Source organism: Marmota monax, unplaced genomic scaffold (assembly GCF_021218885.2).
Source record: "Marmota monax isolate L192 unplaced genomic scaffold, Marmota_monax_Labrador192_F-V1.1 WCK01_AAM20220418_F8-fsc00056, whole genome shotgun sequence".
Lineage (NCBI taxonomy): Eukaryota > Metazoa > Chordata > Mammalia > Rodentia > Sciuridae > Marmota > Marmota monax.
Genome location: NW_026695212.1, coordinates 7,353,575 through 7,370,458, shown reverse-complemented (window position 1 = coordinate 7,370,458; position 16,884 = coordinate 7,353,575). Strand labels below are relative to the sequence as shown.

The 16,884-nt window shown below is 40.0% G+C and overlaps 1 protein-coding gene across 4 annotated transcripts in view; it reads left to right on the top strand.

Moving 5' to 3' along the window:
• Ptprb (protein tyrosine phosphatase receptor type B) overlaps positions 1-16,884 on the top strand; it is a 115,947-nt gene that overhangs the window by 75,192 nt on the left and 23,871 nt on the right. For all 4 annotated transcript variants that reach the window (XM_046430753.2, XM_046430754.2, XM_058574636.1 and 1 more), the window contains 4 exons: positions 4,901-5,179; positions 5,727-5,876; positions 8,538-8,781; positions 16,424-16,530. In XM_046430753.2, the coding sequence (XP_046286709.1) occupies positions 4,901-5,179; positions 5,727-5,876; positions 8,538-8,781; positions 16,424-16,530 (780 nt within the window). The remainder of the gene's footprint in view (positions 1-4,900; positions 5,180-5,726; positions 5,877-8,537; positions 8,782-16,423; positions 16,531-16,884) is intronic.

Sequence of the window (16,884 nt, the reverse complement as noted above, 5' to 3'; positions counted from 1 at the left end):
TAAATATTAAAACTATGACAGGTATAACTTGTGCTCAATTTTGTATCAAAGAGCAGTTTGGGATCAGATAATTATGTGTGAAAAAGAACTAAGAGTTCTGGTTCATAGCAAGCTTAGAATGCGTTTTCAGGGGCTTATTTTAGATGGTGTCAATTGAATCTGTTAAGCAGAACACCACACACTTGGTTACCAAATCCAGAATAGGACTCAATACTCTTGCCCCTTGCATCTTGGTATTGGAGTCACCAAGTGAAACCCAGTGTAAGCAAGCACTGGGTAGAACAAAGCTTTACTCACATGGAGAAGAGAAGAGACCAGACAAGATCAGATTCAACAGCATGCGTCAGCCCCCCCCACCCCGTCAGTGGGTCTCTCCAGATACTGTTGCTGGGCGAGTGGCAAAACACACCCCTCAGAGGCAGTAGAAGTGTTCTGACCCCCTCCTCAGAGGACAGATATAGATAGTCTTGGTGTTGCCAGGGTACTCTGTGATGCAGAACAAAAAAAACATATTTTGAGCATGCAAATGGGAAAGAAGTTCTCACACAGAGTGATCAGCCCAGTACAAGCCATGGGGCTCTTGATCTCTTGTGAGGGAAATGTTCTAGCACAAGGTTCATTTTTACATAGCCAAGTGGGGCAGCCAATGATTGCACACATAAGACCACCTTTCCCAACAGCTTCCTGGCTGCTCAGTTTAAGAGTTCATGCAATGCCAGTAGAGGTAGGACTTGTATGTCACATCTGGACTATTATATTCCCATCCTATATGCTAGAATTTAAGAGCAGTATTTGCTAAATGGGGCATGCTCCAGAGGAGAACAACCAGCCCAAAGAGGCACTCAACTCTGTGTTTTATGAGTAACATATAAAATCATATATTTATTTATCTAGGATTGTATTAAAATTGGGTAGGGCTGTGGGTAATACAAAACCTAAAATAACAGAGGCTTAAACAAACTAGAAGTTTATGGTTTATAGTTCTTATATAAAACCATTTCATGGGTTGAGGGTGTGACTCAGAGATAGGACATTTGCCTAGCGTGCACAAGGGATTCCATCCCCAGTGCCTCAAAAGAAAAAAAAATCATTCCAGTTCTCACTTTCTCACAAATATGCTCTAGCTATGATGAACAATTTGCAGTTATTATCTTTGCTTATTCTTATCTTTGCTTTTCTATAGGTAACATGTTTTTCTCCTTTGGCTTCTTTCAGGAGGTTATCATTGCTTTTCTGTAGTGTGAAAAATATGCTTACGTGTGTATTTTGGACATTCATCCTATTTGGTGTTCTCTGAGCTTCCAGGATCTCTGGCTTGGTGTCCAATATTAAATTGTGGCAAATTCTTAGTCACTCTTGTTTCTCCTTCTGATATTCCCATGGTGCCTGTTTTATGCCTTTTATATTTGTTCCCTGGTCCTTGAATATTCTGCTCTGTTTTTTTCGGTCTTGTTTTTTTTGTTGTTGTTGTTGTTGTTGTTGTTGTTTTGTCAGTTTTGCAGGTCTCTAATGTAGTTTTGAGGGCAGCAGTTTGTCCTGTGTCCTCAAGTTCAGAGACTCTTTCCTCAGCCATGCCCAGTCTACTAATAATTCCATCAAAGTCACTCTTCATTCTTATTACAGTGTTTTGATCTCTAGCATTTCTTTTCGGTTCTTAGAATGTCCACTTTGTATCACCCGTCTGTTCTATTGTGTTGTCTACCTCATCCATTAGAGCCTTATCACATTCATTCTTGTTTTAAATTCCTGGGCAGATCGTTCCCACATTCCTGTCATATCCTCTTCTGGTTCCAGATGCTTCTTCATTCTTTTCAAACTATGTGTTTTGCCTGTTAATATGCTTTGTAAATTTTTTTTATAACCAAACATAATGTACTAGGTAAGAGGAATAGCTGTGATAGGCCTTTAGTGATGTGGTAAGGTGGGGAGGGAGCTTTGCATGGTGACTACATGAGCACACCTTATTCCTTTAGAGAGCTGGTACCTATGGACTGTGCATCACAGTCTATAGGTACCATCACACAAGGGGATTTTTCTCCCATTTTCATTGTGGGAACCTGGTTAAGTTCCCAGAGCTAAAACTCACAAACGTGTGGGGGCTCCCACATCTGGGTCATCCTGCGGTTTCTAGCTCTCAAACATACCCACACTCAGCCTCCAGCAATTCTTCTGTTATAGCTCTGGTTTTCCTACCTGAACACCAATTCCTGTATTGGTCCTCAGCTCATGAGTGCTTTAGTGAACCCTAACTTCCATATTCACTTCTCTGTCTCTGTAGTTTTGGGGGACAGCAGTTTGCCCTGTGTCCTCACTTCTCTTACAGATCCAAGAAGATTTGCTAATTTTGTGTCTGATCAGCTTTTTATTTGTTGGGATAGGGTGGCAGCTTCCAAGCTCTATTCATGCAGAACCAGAAACCAGAGCAGTGCCCATTTCTTAGTGAAAAGGGATGTGACTTGAGTCTTGGAAGACAGGGAGGATTTAGAGGTCAAGGGGAGAGAGAAGAAATTGAAGGAAAAGGTTGAAGTAGATTCCCATGATATTCTTTCTGCAGATTATCAGAATTATGGATTTGGCAGGATGCCTTAAAAGATTTTCTCCAGTCTGAAGAGAAAGGTGTCATTGGGACTCAGCTGTGACTTATTTTGAAGGGAGTTCAGCAGATCAACAAGCAGTTAGTGTTTTGAAAGACACAATTATTGCCTGCCTCAAGACCCAGTTCTTCCTCTATACCAAAAAAATCTTTGTTAGTTTTTTCTTAAAGTCATCTTCATCTAACTCCTTGTGACTTAGCTGACATTTGTTGACCTTAATATGAAACAAGAATTAATTTGGTGTCACACATGATGGATGAGTCAAAGCTGTGATTGTTTAGCACAAGAATTTCCGTAGCAAAACATGGTCAAGAGAAGGTGTGTTGCATTACAAAGCAGAGTACCACGTATTGCCATTGTAAGGGACTACTCAGTCTACACATAGTTCCTAAAATTCATCTATGTAACTAGTCCTTCATGAGTTGAAAGAATGACCTATTCCACAAGCAACACCAGGGTCACCAGCTATGCATGCACTCAGAAGCCCATGCTTAGAGAGGCCTGTACTTGCCTTAATTCTTTGATGTCAATGGCTTAAAATTCGTAATTTTTGAACATTGGGCAATGCATTTTCATTTGGCACTGAACCTTGAAAATTGTATAGCTAGTCTTCTCTACAAGGTCTTTAAGTGGATATATAAATTTAGTTTGGGGAGGTGGAGGAAGGGAAAAGTAGGGAAAGGATGAAATTTTGTAAGAGGGACCATAAAAACCCAACAATAAAGTGAAATTGTTTTTTCCCATTCAGTTCACAAGAGCCATCATAACTGCCTTTTGCCTTATTTTTCAACTCTCTTCCTACAACATACAGTGTTGCTGTAAGCTTATTTGATAGGTTGCTCTCACTGATTATTGCCATCTGAGAATTTACTGTATTTTGTGCTGTGGCCAATAGAACAATTTACCCTTGAAATTTACTCTTTACCAAGGCTTTCAACTCCTGGAGTGAAACGGAGTGGCATAGACCTAGTTTTCAAGTTCTAGTCCAGAGTCTGAGAGTTCCTGAGAAATTCCTGGAAAAAGAGAATATGCAAGGGGAGGGCTTGACCCCATTCTGGCTTAGCATTTCTGAGCCCTGAAAGCACTTACAACACAGGACCACAGCTCTTCTGATTTTATGTATTGGGGGTCTGAGAACTTTTCTTGTTTCAATGACTCAGTTACTATAATTAAAATTCATAAACTACTCATCTCAACTGTCCAATTTATCTTCATAGCATGTAATTAGAGATGGTAGACATACAGCTAACTGGGGGCGGTCTCAGAGTTTGGTTACTAACTTGAACAGTCTCATAAGAGCTTTTCTTTCAGACTGAATCTTTTACTCATTGTTGTGTCATTCACAATAACAATAGATCAGCTACCATGTATTGAGTTGCTACTATGTGTCAGCTACTGTGTTAAGCAGAAGAACACTGGATGGTGATAAGCACAGGGGGATAGAACAGCATGACATGGACATACATGGGAAGCCACCACACTTTCAGTGCCTGAAACTGTCATGTCAGCAGAGAGGGGCAGGCAAAGAATGGAGGAGAGAGACAGAAGTCAGGGTCTAAGGGATAAAAAATTGATAATGCCATTTCCTAATTTCATCATTATCAGAGCTTACATTTATTAAGTAATTACTATGCCAACCACTGTTCTAGGTGACCAGTCATGTCCACCATTGATAATCATTATAATAACCACACGAGGCAGATATTTTTAATTTCCTCATTTTACAGATGGAACATAGGGAGGTAAAGTAATTTGCTTGAGAGTACAGCGCTGGTAAATAGAATTTGTATTCAGGCTGACCAAGTCGCCCTTTTAACCTCAAAACTCCTCTTCCTCACCTTCTACCTGATTTCTGCCATGTGATTTCCATGTTTCTGTGTACATTTGTGTTCCCAGTCATGTATTATTTGGTTATTTTCTAATGGGACAGCATTTTAATTTTCAATATTTTTTTCAAAGTGAGGTCTGGCAGGCAAAAATTCTCTTGAAGACCCATAGAATTTTTTTTTTCCTTAAAACACCATCCAAATAAATGATGAAAACTATGTATTGATGGTCTGGGGTTGTGGCTCAGCAGTACAGCGCTTGCCTAGCACATGCAAGGCCCTGGGTTTGATCTTCAGCACCACATAAAAATGAATAAACAAAATAAAGGGATTGTGTTCAACTACAACTGAAAAATAAATATTAAAAAGAAAACAAAACCCTATGTGTTGAACTCTCAGAACTAGTTGGGCCTAGAGGAGCTAAAAACCAAAATAATCTTCCCCAGTGCTGAAATGCGTCTCTTTTCCTGTCTCCTTTAGAGCCAGACAAAATACAAAACCTGCACTGCCGGCCCCAGAACTCGACAGCCATTGCCTGTTCTTGGATTCCTCCCGATTCTGACTTCGATGGGTATAGTATTGAATGCCGCAAAATGGACACCCAAGAAATTGAGTTTTCCCGAAAGCTGGAGAAAGAAAAATCTCTGCTCAACATCATGATGCTGGTACCCCATAAGAGGTACCTGGTGTCCATCAAGGTGCAGTCGGCCGGTGTGACCAGTGAGGTGGTTGAAGACAGCACCATCACAATGATAGACCGTAAGTGTCCCTGGAGCTGTGTGTGGAGCCTCCTGTCACACAGGACAAGGGGCTTTGCACCTTACTCCATCGTATCCAGTCCACTATTCAATTGCACACAGTTCCCATATACATAAACTTGTCACTTGGAGAAGAGGACCCAGAAGGCTCCAGAAAATGGAAACATTTTTCTGGGTAAAATACCCTAACAACAAACAAGTGAAATGATCTTAAAAGTACCTGAATGAGTTAGTATCTAAATACATCACTTTGCCTGATATAGTTAGAGCTATAATGGAGCTTTGAAGCAATTTGATGCTTACAACTTCAGGAAATCCTGCTGAGGAGCTGCCTCTTTCATTATATTTAATTTGCCACTGGAAAATCACTTCCTCTGCCTGCTTGCCTTCAGGAAAGGAGAATTTCTTGGCTGCAAGTTTGAAACACACACACACTGTGTCACACGCTGAGTCTGATGTGAGTGAGTGGAGTCCATTTCACTGACTTGGGGAGTTGATGAGAACAGCATTGTGACCCCTCTTGGTTCCTTCCCCACCTCTTTTTCCAGGTCCTCCTCCTCCACCCCCACATGTTCGTGTGAATGAGAAGGATGTGCTAATTAGCAAATCTTCCATCAACTTTACTGTCAACTGCAGCTGGTTCAGTGACACCAACGGAGCTGTGAAATACTTCACAGTGGTGGTGAGAGAGGCTGATGGTAAGTTAATGTGAGTTAACTAATTCTACTGTTAGATGGAGAATTGCTTTCTCAAAGGTCATGTGGGGGCTCCTTCCATCACAAGTTTTTAAGAGTAGAAAAGTTAATTTTGATATCATTCTGCTCTGTCTCTGCTGGATACAGGGAGTTGTAACAAAAAAAAAAAAAAAAAACTGCTCCAAAACTCTTATGGCAATAAAGCCAATTACCTTTGGGCCTAATGATTAAATAGGAAGTTAATAATCATAACCATAACCATCATTAATTGAGCCCTTACTATTTACCGGGCACTATTGGAGGTGCATGGTGTGTATCAACACACTCAGTCCTCTCACAACTTCTCAATCTTGATTGTTACTCTTTTGTTCTACCATTAAATAGCAATGTGCCTCAATTCTTTGCCCTTCTCTGTCTCAAATACCACAACCAACTATATACTCCCAAGTCACCCACCAACTCACAAAAATATCCAAAAGCTTGAAAGAGGCAAAAGGTGTTCATGAGAAGCATTCCTTCTTTACTGAATTTAGAATGGTATGACTCATTCTCTAGTTTCCTGAATTATTCAGTGGCTAGCTAATTCCTAAAGTCAGGATAAATACTAGGTAAAAGTTATCACAACATTCCATATAACCACTGAGTGTGGCCACAGCTTATTATATCAGCATTTGTCAAACTACAGGTAGGAGAGTTATATTTGGGGTATGCATTTGCCATTGAGGTCCAATATGTTATTTCTCCAAAAGAGATGCTTGTGCCTAGAATGATATTAATATATGTTACTTCCATAATATTTTTTCAAAAGTGTTTAAGGTGTTGCACATGAATTTCTTAAGATTGTCAGGGGACAATTTTGACCCATTTGTAGGTAAGGAGAGAACTTTAAACCTAACAAACACTGGAGCAATTTCTAGGCTAAATGGTATTTTGGTCTCACTGGGTCCCTAACAGTCTGGGTGCTTTTACATTTAATTTAATTGTACTAAAGTTGGTTATGCATAATTGATTAAATAATTTCAAGGGTCAGTAGTGCATCCCAAATTTTCTCACACCTCATAATTGAAGATGAATTTGTGAACTGTGGAAAGACTTAAAATTTAATTAGGCTGCAATGAAGATAATGTTTTACTACATGAATATAAGAAGGTGACCAAAAAGAAGTCACACCAACAGCAGCTTTGGGTTCTGCAGCCAGATAGATGGGTTTCCATTACTGGTTTCCATGGAGATGGGTTGTGATCCCTTGTGATCCTTAAAATAATAGTTCATCTCCTGTAAATGTCACGCATAGCATATATGCTCATTCTAAAAGCAACATTCCTTTTCAACTGTTGCCAACAAAATATTTCCTTTATAGGAAAAGAAAATTAGTGACAAAAGAACTAATCAAATGCAAGCAGTCATCTGTCACCTGGGTCTTGGATTTGTTTGTCTGCAGGGAGCTCTGCCAGCTGGAGGGGTGTGAAAGAAGGAATTTGGGAAAGAAGGGAAACCAAAGAACATTTTGAAAGGCAGACTTCAGGATTTAGGAAGGGGGACATGGGAACTTAGGAAAGTGAAAACAGAATTAAAGAAAAACCCATAAAAGTCTCTACTTGGACCTTTGATAAATGGGACTTGGGAATGTGATGTTGGGAGGACCTCAGTTCTTGGGATTAATCTCTCTCAATCCCTTCCTTCTCCTCTACCAATCAATCTGCATCCTCAGACAGAGCATTAGTAGAAAACTGATAACCAAAAATAATAATAATGATAATGATATTTCCAAGATATACTCATTGTGAGCAAATTTTATTAAACAAGAATACAGGATAATGAACCCCACAGTAACACACCTTGAAGTTCATTGTAAATGGTATCTAATCTCTATAATATTTATCTTCCTAATTATGCTTTTCTACCGCCAACATCAAAATTAGTTGACAGTGCCAAAACACACAGCAGGCTGGGTGGACAAGGGAGGAGTTCTGGGAAGTGCTCTGAGTGACGGACCAAGTTTGAGCCAGGACTAAATTGTACCCAAGATAACAGAGAGCCACACAGAGCAATTATCAGACTGGGAATGGCATGTGGAGTGTTCCTTGTGGGACAACTGCTCTGGCCAGGGCCATGATTTCTCTTATCTGTTCTCTATTTCCCAGGTCATAGGGGTTTCCTTATTAGCTCAACTGCAGTGGTTATTGGCAAGGTAGAGAGCTTGTGGAGCCGGTCCACTCTCTCAGTGGGGAATTAATTGTCCAGCTTTCTGGAATTACTGGGTACATTCTCATTTTTTTTACTCACATTTTTTGTTGCTGCATTATAGTTGTACATACTTATGGGATTTTGTAGTTACACATTAGTACATGCACACAATATAATTTGGCTAATATTACTCCCAAGCACTTCCCTTTGGGATTATCATTTGATGTAATGACCTAATCTCATTTTATTTTCCTAGAAAAATGATGATATACATGTGTGTGCATATTATGTATACAAAATTTCTTTTAAAAAAAGTGAATTAAAGTTAATTTCATCAAAAGACTTTCACAGCAATCACAGAATCTGCACTCCGGGATGACCAGAGATAATGGATAAGGAGGCAGCCTTAGCAACCTAGCTAGAAATCACTCAAGCCACAAGAAAAGCAAGTCCTTAACTGTGGGTTTTCTCCTCCAGGCAGCGATGAGATGAAGCCAGAACAACAGCACCCTCTCCCTTCCTACCTGGAATACAGGCACAATGCCTCCATTCGAGTGTATCAAACCAATTATTTTGCCAGCAAATGTGCCGAAAGTCCTGACAGCAACTCCAAGAGTTTTAACATTAAGCTTGGAGCAGAGATGGATAGCCTAGGTGGAAAATGCGATCCTACTCAGCAAAAATTCTGTGATGGACCACTGAAGCCACACACTTCCTACAGGTTAGATGCATTACCATTGTTTTGCTAGAAAGGATATGCTGCATTACAGGATACTCAGCTATCTGAGCATCTGCTGGATGTGAGCTTCTGAGATTAATAGTCTATGTTACAACAATACTCTACATTTTGCTGGGTAATTTATAAAAGTTGGTTTTCTGCCTCCATTCTCAGGTAATGTGTAAAGAGAGCTTTCAGCATTCTGCAAAAGTCACAATTTGTTATGTGAAAAACTGAAGACTTTTAGTAGACTGTTTTTTTCCCTCCTACAAATTCTTTAATATGAGTCAAATAATTTATGACCTTCCCTCTTGTGAAAATGTTCAAATAGACTGAGTTTAAGGAGACTCGAACAATATGAGTTTATATCTTCTGCTCTTAACGAGAACTGGAATTATTTAATTTACCTTCTGAGGCATGTAAAGATGAAGATGTTTTGTGGTTCAGCAGAACTCTTAAGGGAAAGAGTCCCTGAATGAGTTGGGGACACCCTTTTTTCCCTCTGAGATGGCAGGCGAAAAACAGCAGCCATTTGGCCTTGGCTCCTGAAGCACACTGCCACTTGTAGGCCCTTGCAGCCCTAGAAATTGTCTGTGCTCTTGTTCTGCACTGTGTTTCCAGAAAGTAAGTAGAAGCGGAAACATGTAACATCCCAATCAGCGTCCTCAAGGGAAATGGAGCCTAGACTATAGACTTGGATACAAGTCCATAGGCATCCAAAATTATTACTTCTGTAGAGGATGTACCCTTTCTGCTGGGTGTTAACAGAACTGATACCCAGACAATATGGCAGCCAATTAGGTTCTGCTTGGGCCAGTTCCTGTTCTGGTTGGTGAGTGCTAAGGTCTTATTGACTTGTAAATATTTTGAATATCACTCCTAAGTCTCAGTAGAAAGATCTTTTCTGCCATTTCCAAAAGGAGACTCAGACATAACATCACACTTAAGAGTTCTTAGTCCCTCCACATCAACAAATGCAGGAAAATGTGTGTAGTTATCTTTGCCCAGGACTCACCACAAGCTTGCTATTACCTCCCAGGCAAGGTCAGCACCTCCAGAGTAAACATAAACAAACTTATTATTGTTACTTACTTTAAGACATATGAGCCTACTTGAAGGAGAGATCATCTTAGGGCAAAGAAGAAACATAGGTGAGATCAGACCACTGGGATCCTTTAGTTCCTCTAATTAAAATATGCCTCAGGTCCCTGGCTTCTTGGGTTCAAGGAAACCTGAAGTTTCCTTGAACAAGTCTCCCAAGAACACTTCAGAGGTGGAAAATTGAGGCTGTTTTTGTTTGTTTGCTTATGATGGGAAAGGAGAAGATGACTCCTTACATTAGTCTCCCTTTATTCAAGGAGGATATGTTCCAAGACCTTTAGTGGATGCCTGAAACCGCAGTAGTACTGATTGCTTTAATTTAATGCTTTTTGCATTTTGACTAAATAATTATCACGCATGTGGCATAACTTTTGTAATTTGAGTTGTGTCAACAAAACTAGTACAAATGTCTTTTTCCCTCTTCACAATTTCATGGGTCAAAGATTCTTTCTTACCATAGACCTTAGCAACCTCAGCATATGATTTTTTTTTCTTTATTAAGAAATTTCAGGCTGGGGTTGTAGCTCAGTAGTAGAGCGCTTGCCTCGCACACATGAGCCCCTGGGTTTCATCCCCAGCACCACATAAAAATAAATAAATAAAAATAAAGATATTGTGTCCATCTACAACTAAAAAAATATTTTTTAAAAAAGATCTTTCACATTATATACCTAAAGGAAGTACTTTGAAGCTTCTCTTTGGCATATCTAAATTGCCATCTTTATTACTTTTGTACTTTGGGGCTATTATTAAATAAAATAAGGGTTACTTGAACATAAGCATTGCAAGACCTTGACAGTCAATCTGATAACAAGACAGCTATTAAATGATTAACAGGTGGGTAAGCATACACAGCGTGCAAATGCTAAACACAGGGATGATTCACGTCCTGGGCAGTAGTGAACAGAACAACGTGAGATTGTATTACACAACTCAGAGCAGTGTGCAATTTAAAAATTCTGAATTGCTTATTTCTGGAATTTTACATTTAATATTTTGGGATGGCAATTGACTGTGGATAATTGAAACTACAGAGAGTCAAACTGTATAAGGGAGGACAACTATACCACATTTCATAGAGAAAGCCAGTGAGAAGTTGGAGATAATTTGTGTCTTCAGTGGGCCCATCCCCCTGCACCCTGCTTAATTATCCACAGTAGCTGTGGAAGTCTCTGTAAGAGCCCCTACATTTGAGCCCCAGCTCTGCTACCTTGAAGCTGTGTAACCTTGTAAGCAGCATTTCAGCTCTCGAATCCTCACTTTCCTCATTTGTTCTTCTGCATTAAGGTCATACTGTGGTTCCCATTCACTTACAGTAGCTCGTCTCCTACCATTTGCCCCAAGTACACCTGCCCACTTTCTACTCCTCATTCCTCCCAATTCCCTGAACTCTCCTATACCTCTGAACCCATGCATGTTCTTTTCACTCTCTTTGGGATGCTTTCTACTCTTCTTTGGTTTTGACAGTCAGCTCAGCCTTCAACCACCCCATACCATCCCTGTCAACTCCTGGCTGGGCAGCTGAGTGCTTCCTCAGCTCCATTGCCATAGTACCCTGTCCCTGTATCCCTCTAATCCTGCATTTACCTGTGGCTTTTAACCCTTTACAAACAAATCACTCTCCCTCTTCACTAGGCTGTGAGAGTTCACAGTCTAATAGGTGAGAGAGAAGTGTCACTGGTTACAGAACACTGTGTCGAGTACTTGGCACAAAAGAGATACTCTTGAAATGTTTCTGAACAAATAAGGGAATGAGCCAGACAATCTGTGAATGTTAACCATTCTTGTTATAGCTTAATCAACTCATGGTGCACATATTTATCTTCTAGATGTCAACTTTCCTGTATTTCTCCAATGTGTGTTTGGTTCATTCCTGCTAAAGGCATGCCAGGCAGGTACTTCTAGATAAGAGGGGGCATAACCTTCCAAAATATGTGGGAGAACCTCAAACTAAGCAACCTCTTATGTGGTGGCTGTAGATCGTGCCTCAGTGCAGTAAGAATTCTGCCTGTCTCAAGGTGAAAATCACCACAGTGACCCTCCTGCTGTCAGTCATCTCCTCCCTGCCCCTCAACACAAAGCAAATAAGTAAATGGGGGAAAAAACGTGAAAAATAAACATCAGCAATGAAAATAAATGGGAAATGTGAGGTGTAGGTGATAAGCAAGTTTATTATGTCAATGAATATAATATGTTTCCATTCAGTGCTGAATTCCTATTACCGTATGGATTATTATTGGCATGTTCCTTATGGAAAGAGAAAGGGCACATCATTAGGGTGAGAGACAGTTTGGAGGCTATGAAAGTGCTGATCTGGTTTTGTTTTTATTCTAAATAGCATAGCAGTCTGACCACAGTCAGGTCCTCAGCTTCTCCTGACCTCATTTTCCTCAAATGTAGGAAATCAAACCATGTGATGGCTAACTTTCTGCTATAGAATTCTGATTCTGGATACATTAAAGTTTATACCTGTAGATTAAAATAATATCTCATTCATATTATGATATTTTTCATGCTAAAGACTTATTCAGTGAATGTTTTATTACATCTTTCGTGGAAGGTGGTTGACCAGGTGTTAGGGTTATAGAAAGATAAGTAGATGAGGTCCCTGCTTTCAAGGAGTTTATAGTGTAGAAAGGAGACATGTCTATAAAATACGGGCAGAAATGTTGAAGGGCATCAGAAGGATATAGCTAAATAAATGCTGTGAGTGTTCAGAAGACTTCTTTGAGGATGTATCACTTTAGCTGGGCACCAAAAAGGATGAAAGGACTTAGAAATACGGAGATAGGAACAGTTTGGAGAGTCAATGTGGAGAGAACAGTGGGAGTCAAAGCTTGAAGGCAGAATTACACAGATTGCTTAGAGAAGAACAAGGAGTCCAGTTTCCAACAAAGGGTTCATAAAGAAGTAGAAGGAAAGACTGAGAAATAGGATGTGACAGGATTGTGGGTGGGTGCTAAGTGCGGGGCTAGGGAATGTGGTTGTGGCGTCTGTGTTTACAAAGAGTTGTAAGAGCAGAGTTCCTGATGACCACTCATTTTAAGCCAAGCATATGCTAGGCCGCTGTCTCGTTCCTGTGTTCCCAAAGGTCCCTGCATCTGTTTCGTAATTTTTTTTTTATACTGGTGATTCTTAGAATTTTAGAGCAGAACACAAAGTTGATATATCCAAAGCTTTTATTTTATAAATGAAGGGACTGAGATAAACAGAACTTTGGAGACCATTTACTTAATCAGCAACAGAGCAAAAGCTGTTCAGATTCTCTGGTTGTTGGCCCAGCCTCTTCTTGGCATTCCTCCAATAGAAGTCACTGTTTTTAACCAAAAATCACATCAAGAGGAAGTAGGAGAGAAAGGTCCACACTAGGAGGTAGAAATGGAGTTCAGTTTTCTTTCACCAGTTTTCTCTGTGATCTTGGACAAAAAGACATGGATTCAAGTTCCAAACCTCTGAAGTAATATAATAAACTTCCTTGTTATGTTGAAGAAGTTTGGAGATGAATAGAACCGTGTTTGTTAAAATCCTTCCACATTTATAAATGCCTATACCAACATAAGAAACTCTTATCTTCAGAAACACTCTTTTCGATTTCCGAATGTATGATAAATTAGCAACACACTCAAACTCCTCACCTTCTTGTTTAACGCATAGTGATTACTTGTTACCCTTTGCAGACCTCTCCCAATGTACTTCCAGGATCTTTTAGAGCTGGAAACTAGAAATGTGGTTGATCAATGCCATCTCGATGTTTATTTCACATTCGGACCTGGGCTTGAGTTAGGAGGAGGAGCTGAAGGGTCAGAACTATTTGCCCTGCACTGTGCCTGCTTCAGCGTTTCCACAGGGCATGACCAGATAAGTTGGGATTAAACAAGTAGATTTTTTTTCTTAAAGGAGAAAAGAGTCTTCCATTTACTTTCACTGGGTTTAAATGAAGAGTAGTAAGTCTTCCTATGTAGAACAAGCCTAATGTTCTTATCAGTAAATCTTCAAAGGAATCTTCAGTAAATCTTATCATGGGATCTTTTAAGATAGAAGGAACTCAAGTCATCCCAACCAGTCTTTAACTTAATGCAGAGATACCCTCCTACAGCTTCCCTGGGAATTCGTTCTACTCCCACATATGCTTAAATCTGCACCAACAACTGGGAGCTCACTACCTATGAAGTAGCTCATGCTCTAGATGTTAGAAAATGATTTTATGTTCCTGAATTCCTCCCTCCCTATGACTTCAGCCTACTGAGCCTAGTTCTACCTTTAAGAAGAAAATCAATCACTTCCCTTTCCTCTTTCACATGTCAGCTTTCCTTAAATCTGAAGCCAACTCTCATCTTCCTCTAAGTCCTCTCTATCATCATCCTAGCCAATCACCTCTAATGATTTCTGATTCTTCCTAACCTATGTTCCCAGACATTGAGTGTCTCCCTCTAGACTAGGCCTGATTCATGCCAAAAGCATGATACATTGGTCCTATAGTGGGGATCATAGGCTTTACATTCAAACAGAGCTTACAAATCTGTTTTAGTAGATTTATCTTGCTTGTTGAATATTGGACCAGCTGATTGGCAGTTACTATCTCATGTGGATGGATGGACAGCCACCACATCAGTTCTCCTGTCCAAATGACTGGAATAACTCTAAATATCCGCTAGAGAGCTCTAAATCAATGCCTCACCAAGCAAAGCTCATCATCTTTCTCCAATATAGCTCCCAGTTTTATCAGTGGTGCTATTGTTCTCCTGAATGACTTGAGCTCAAGGCTTTTTTTCATCTTTGAGTCTTCCCTTCTTATTTTAGCCTAAGCCTCATCTAGTCCCCCTCAGTGCCCTTCATAATCTTATTTCCATTCTCACTGCCATTGCTCCAGGTCAGGGCCCCATATCCTTGACCTGGATTGTTGCAGCAGTCTCTTAGCTGGGCTTTCTGCTCCAAGTCACCACATCTTATTCAACCCAATAGTTTTCTCCAAGTTCCAGTGCTCCTCGTTGGCAACTTAATATGTGCTTTCCTCTCTTACTATTTGCCCTATTTGTTTATAGTCTGTTTTTCAAGGCTGGTTGGTTGGTTGTTGTGCAGTACTGGGGATTGAATTCAGGGGCTCTCTACCACTGAGCAACAACCCAATCCTTTATTTTTATTTTTTTAATTTTGAGACAGGGTCTTGCTGAGTTGTCGAACCTGGCCTTGAACTTGAGATCTTCCTGCCTCTATCCTCCAAGTTACTAGGATAACAGGCATGTACTCCTAAGCCCAGCTCTATTTTTCAAGTTTTAAAGACTAGAGACTGTGCATCTCTTTGTAACTACAGCAAACAGATATAAAGAAGGCCTTTAATAAACATTTCATGTTAAGAACAATAACGATGAGATGAAAATATTTTTGAATAAAAGGCACTTTAGAAAAACACTAGTGCCAAAAAGATGGGGAAGTATCTAAGTTAAAATAACAATAACAGCAGCAGTAATAAAATTGACATTTGAACCACTTGACATCTCTAGTAGGCATTTTAGAATTCTGCTCCCAAAACTAAACTCATTCTGGATCTTCCCAAACTCCTCAATCTGCAACTCTATAATAGTCTTCCCTCATGTTGGTAAATATGCTCTCCACTCTTCCAGTTGCTCCCCAGTCAGAACATGTGGGATCATCCTTGATTCCACCTTTCTTTCATACTCCACATCTATCAGCAAAACTTTCAGCTCTTTCTTTGACATATCACCACTTCTCACCACCTTCACCTCTAGCACCCTGGTCCAGGCTGCTATTTCCCACCTGGATTATTACAATACCCTTCCAACTAGTTTTCCTTCTTTTCCTTTGCCCAGCTATCCATTCTTCATGTTCCTGCTGAACACCATCCAGTGGCTTCATATGTCACTTAGAACCAAAGCTGAAGTCTTCACCATAGCCTCCTGGGTCTTGCATGGTCTGGTCCATCCACCTCTCTGACCACTCACTCACTGGACTTCAACCATGCTAGTCTTTCACTGCTTCTCAGAAGTCCCAGGCATATTCCAACCTCAGAGCCTTATACCTCCAGTTCCCACTATCTGGAATGTGGGCCTGCCCTCCCCACCACCCACACGCTCTTTCCTCAGATTTCTGTGAAAACGTCTTCTTATAATGAAGACATTCACTAACCATACCAAGTAAATCAGTCTCCATTCTCATTGCTTTACATCTTCCTTAAGCCGCTCTTTTCTTTTTTCAAATCACACATTACCATCTGCCATATTATGTTTGTGGATTTATTGTCTGACCTTCTCTATAAGAATGTAGCCTCTGGAGTGGTAGGGACTTTGTTTTGTTCCTTTGCAGTATCCCTAGCTCCTAGAACAGGAGCTAGCATACAGCAGGAACTCAATAAGTATTTGATGACTACCTCAATGAACGAATGCATAAACCCGGGTTTATCTGATTCCATAATTTATATTCACCCTCCATATGCAATGCCCACCCTGTCTCTCCTTCTACACATTTTTTCAATCAGTTCTGTTAATTTGCACTTAATAAATCTTGAGTAAATCTGATTTCTTTTCAGAATCAGCATTCGGGCTTTTACTCAGCTGTTTGATGAAGACCTGAAAGAATTCACAAAGCCACTCTATTCAGACACATTTTTCTCTTTGCCTATCACCACTGAGTCAGGTAAGGTTAACCTTTCCATCCACCCCTGTGTTCTGCCAGCCACTGTGTCACCTGAAAGAGCCTGTAGGGGGAGATCTGGTGACTTTCCTGATTGGTAGGAGGAACATTATTTTCACATGGAACTTTATCTTTGATGATCACGAGCTGATGTGGATTAGGGAGATTGCACAACTTCTGTGGGAGACCAACCTAGATAAGAAGATGCAGTACAAGATTTTTTTTCTATTAGGGTTAGAAGGAATTGTTTTTTTTTGTTTTTTTTAAAAAAAAAAAAAAAAAAAACAGCAATTGAAAAACATTAAAATAAAGATCTAGCCCAGGCCAAAATGTAAATTGGTATGAAAGGCTTTCTGT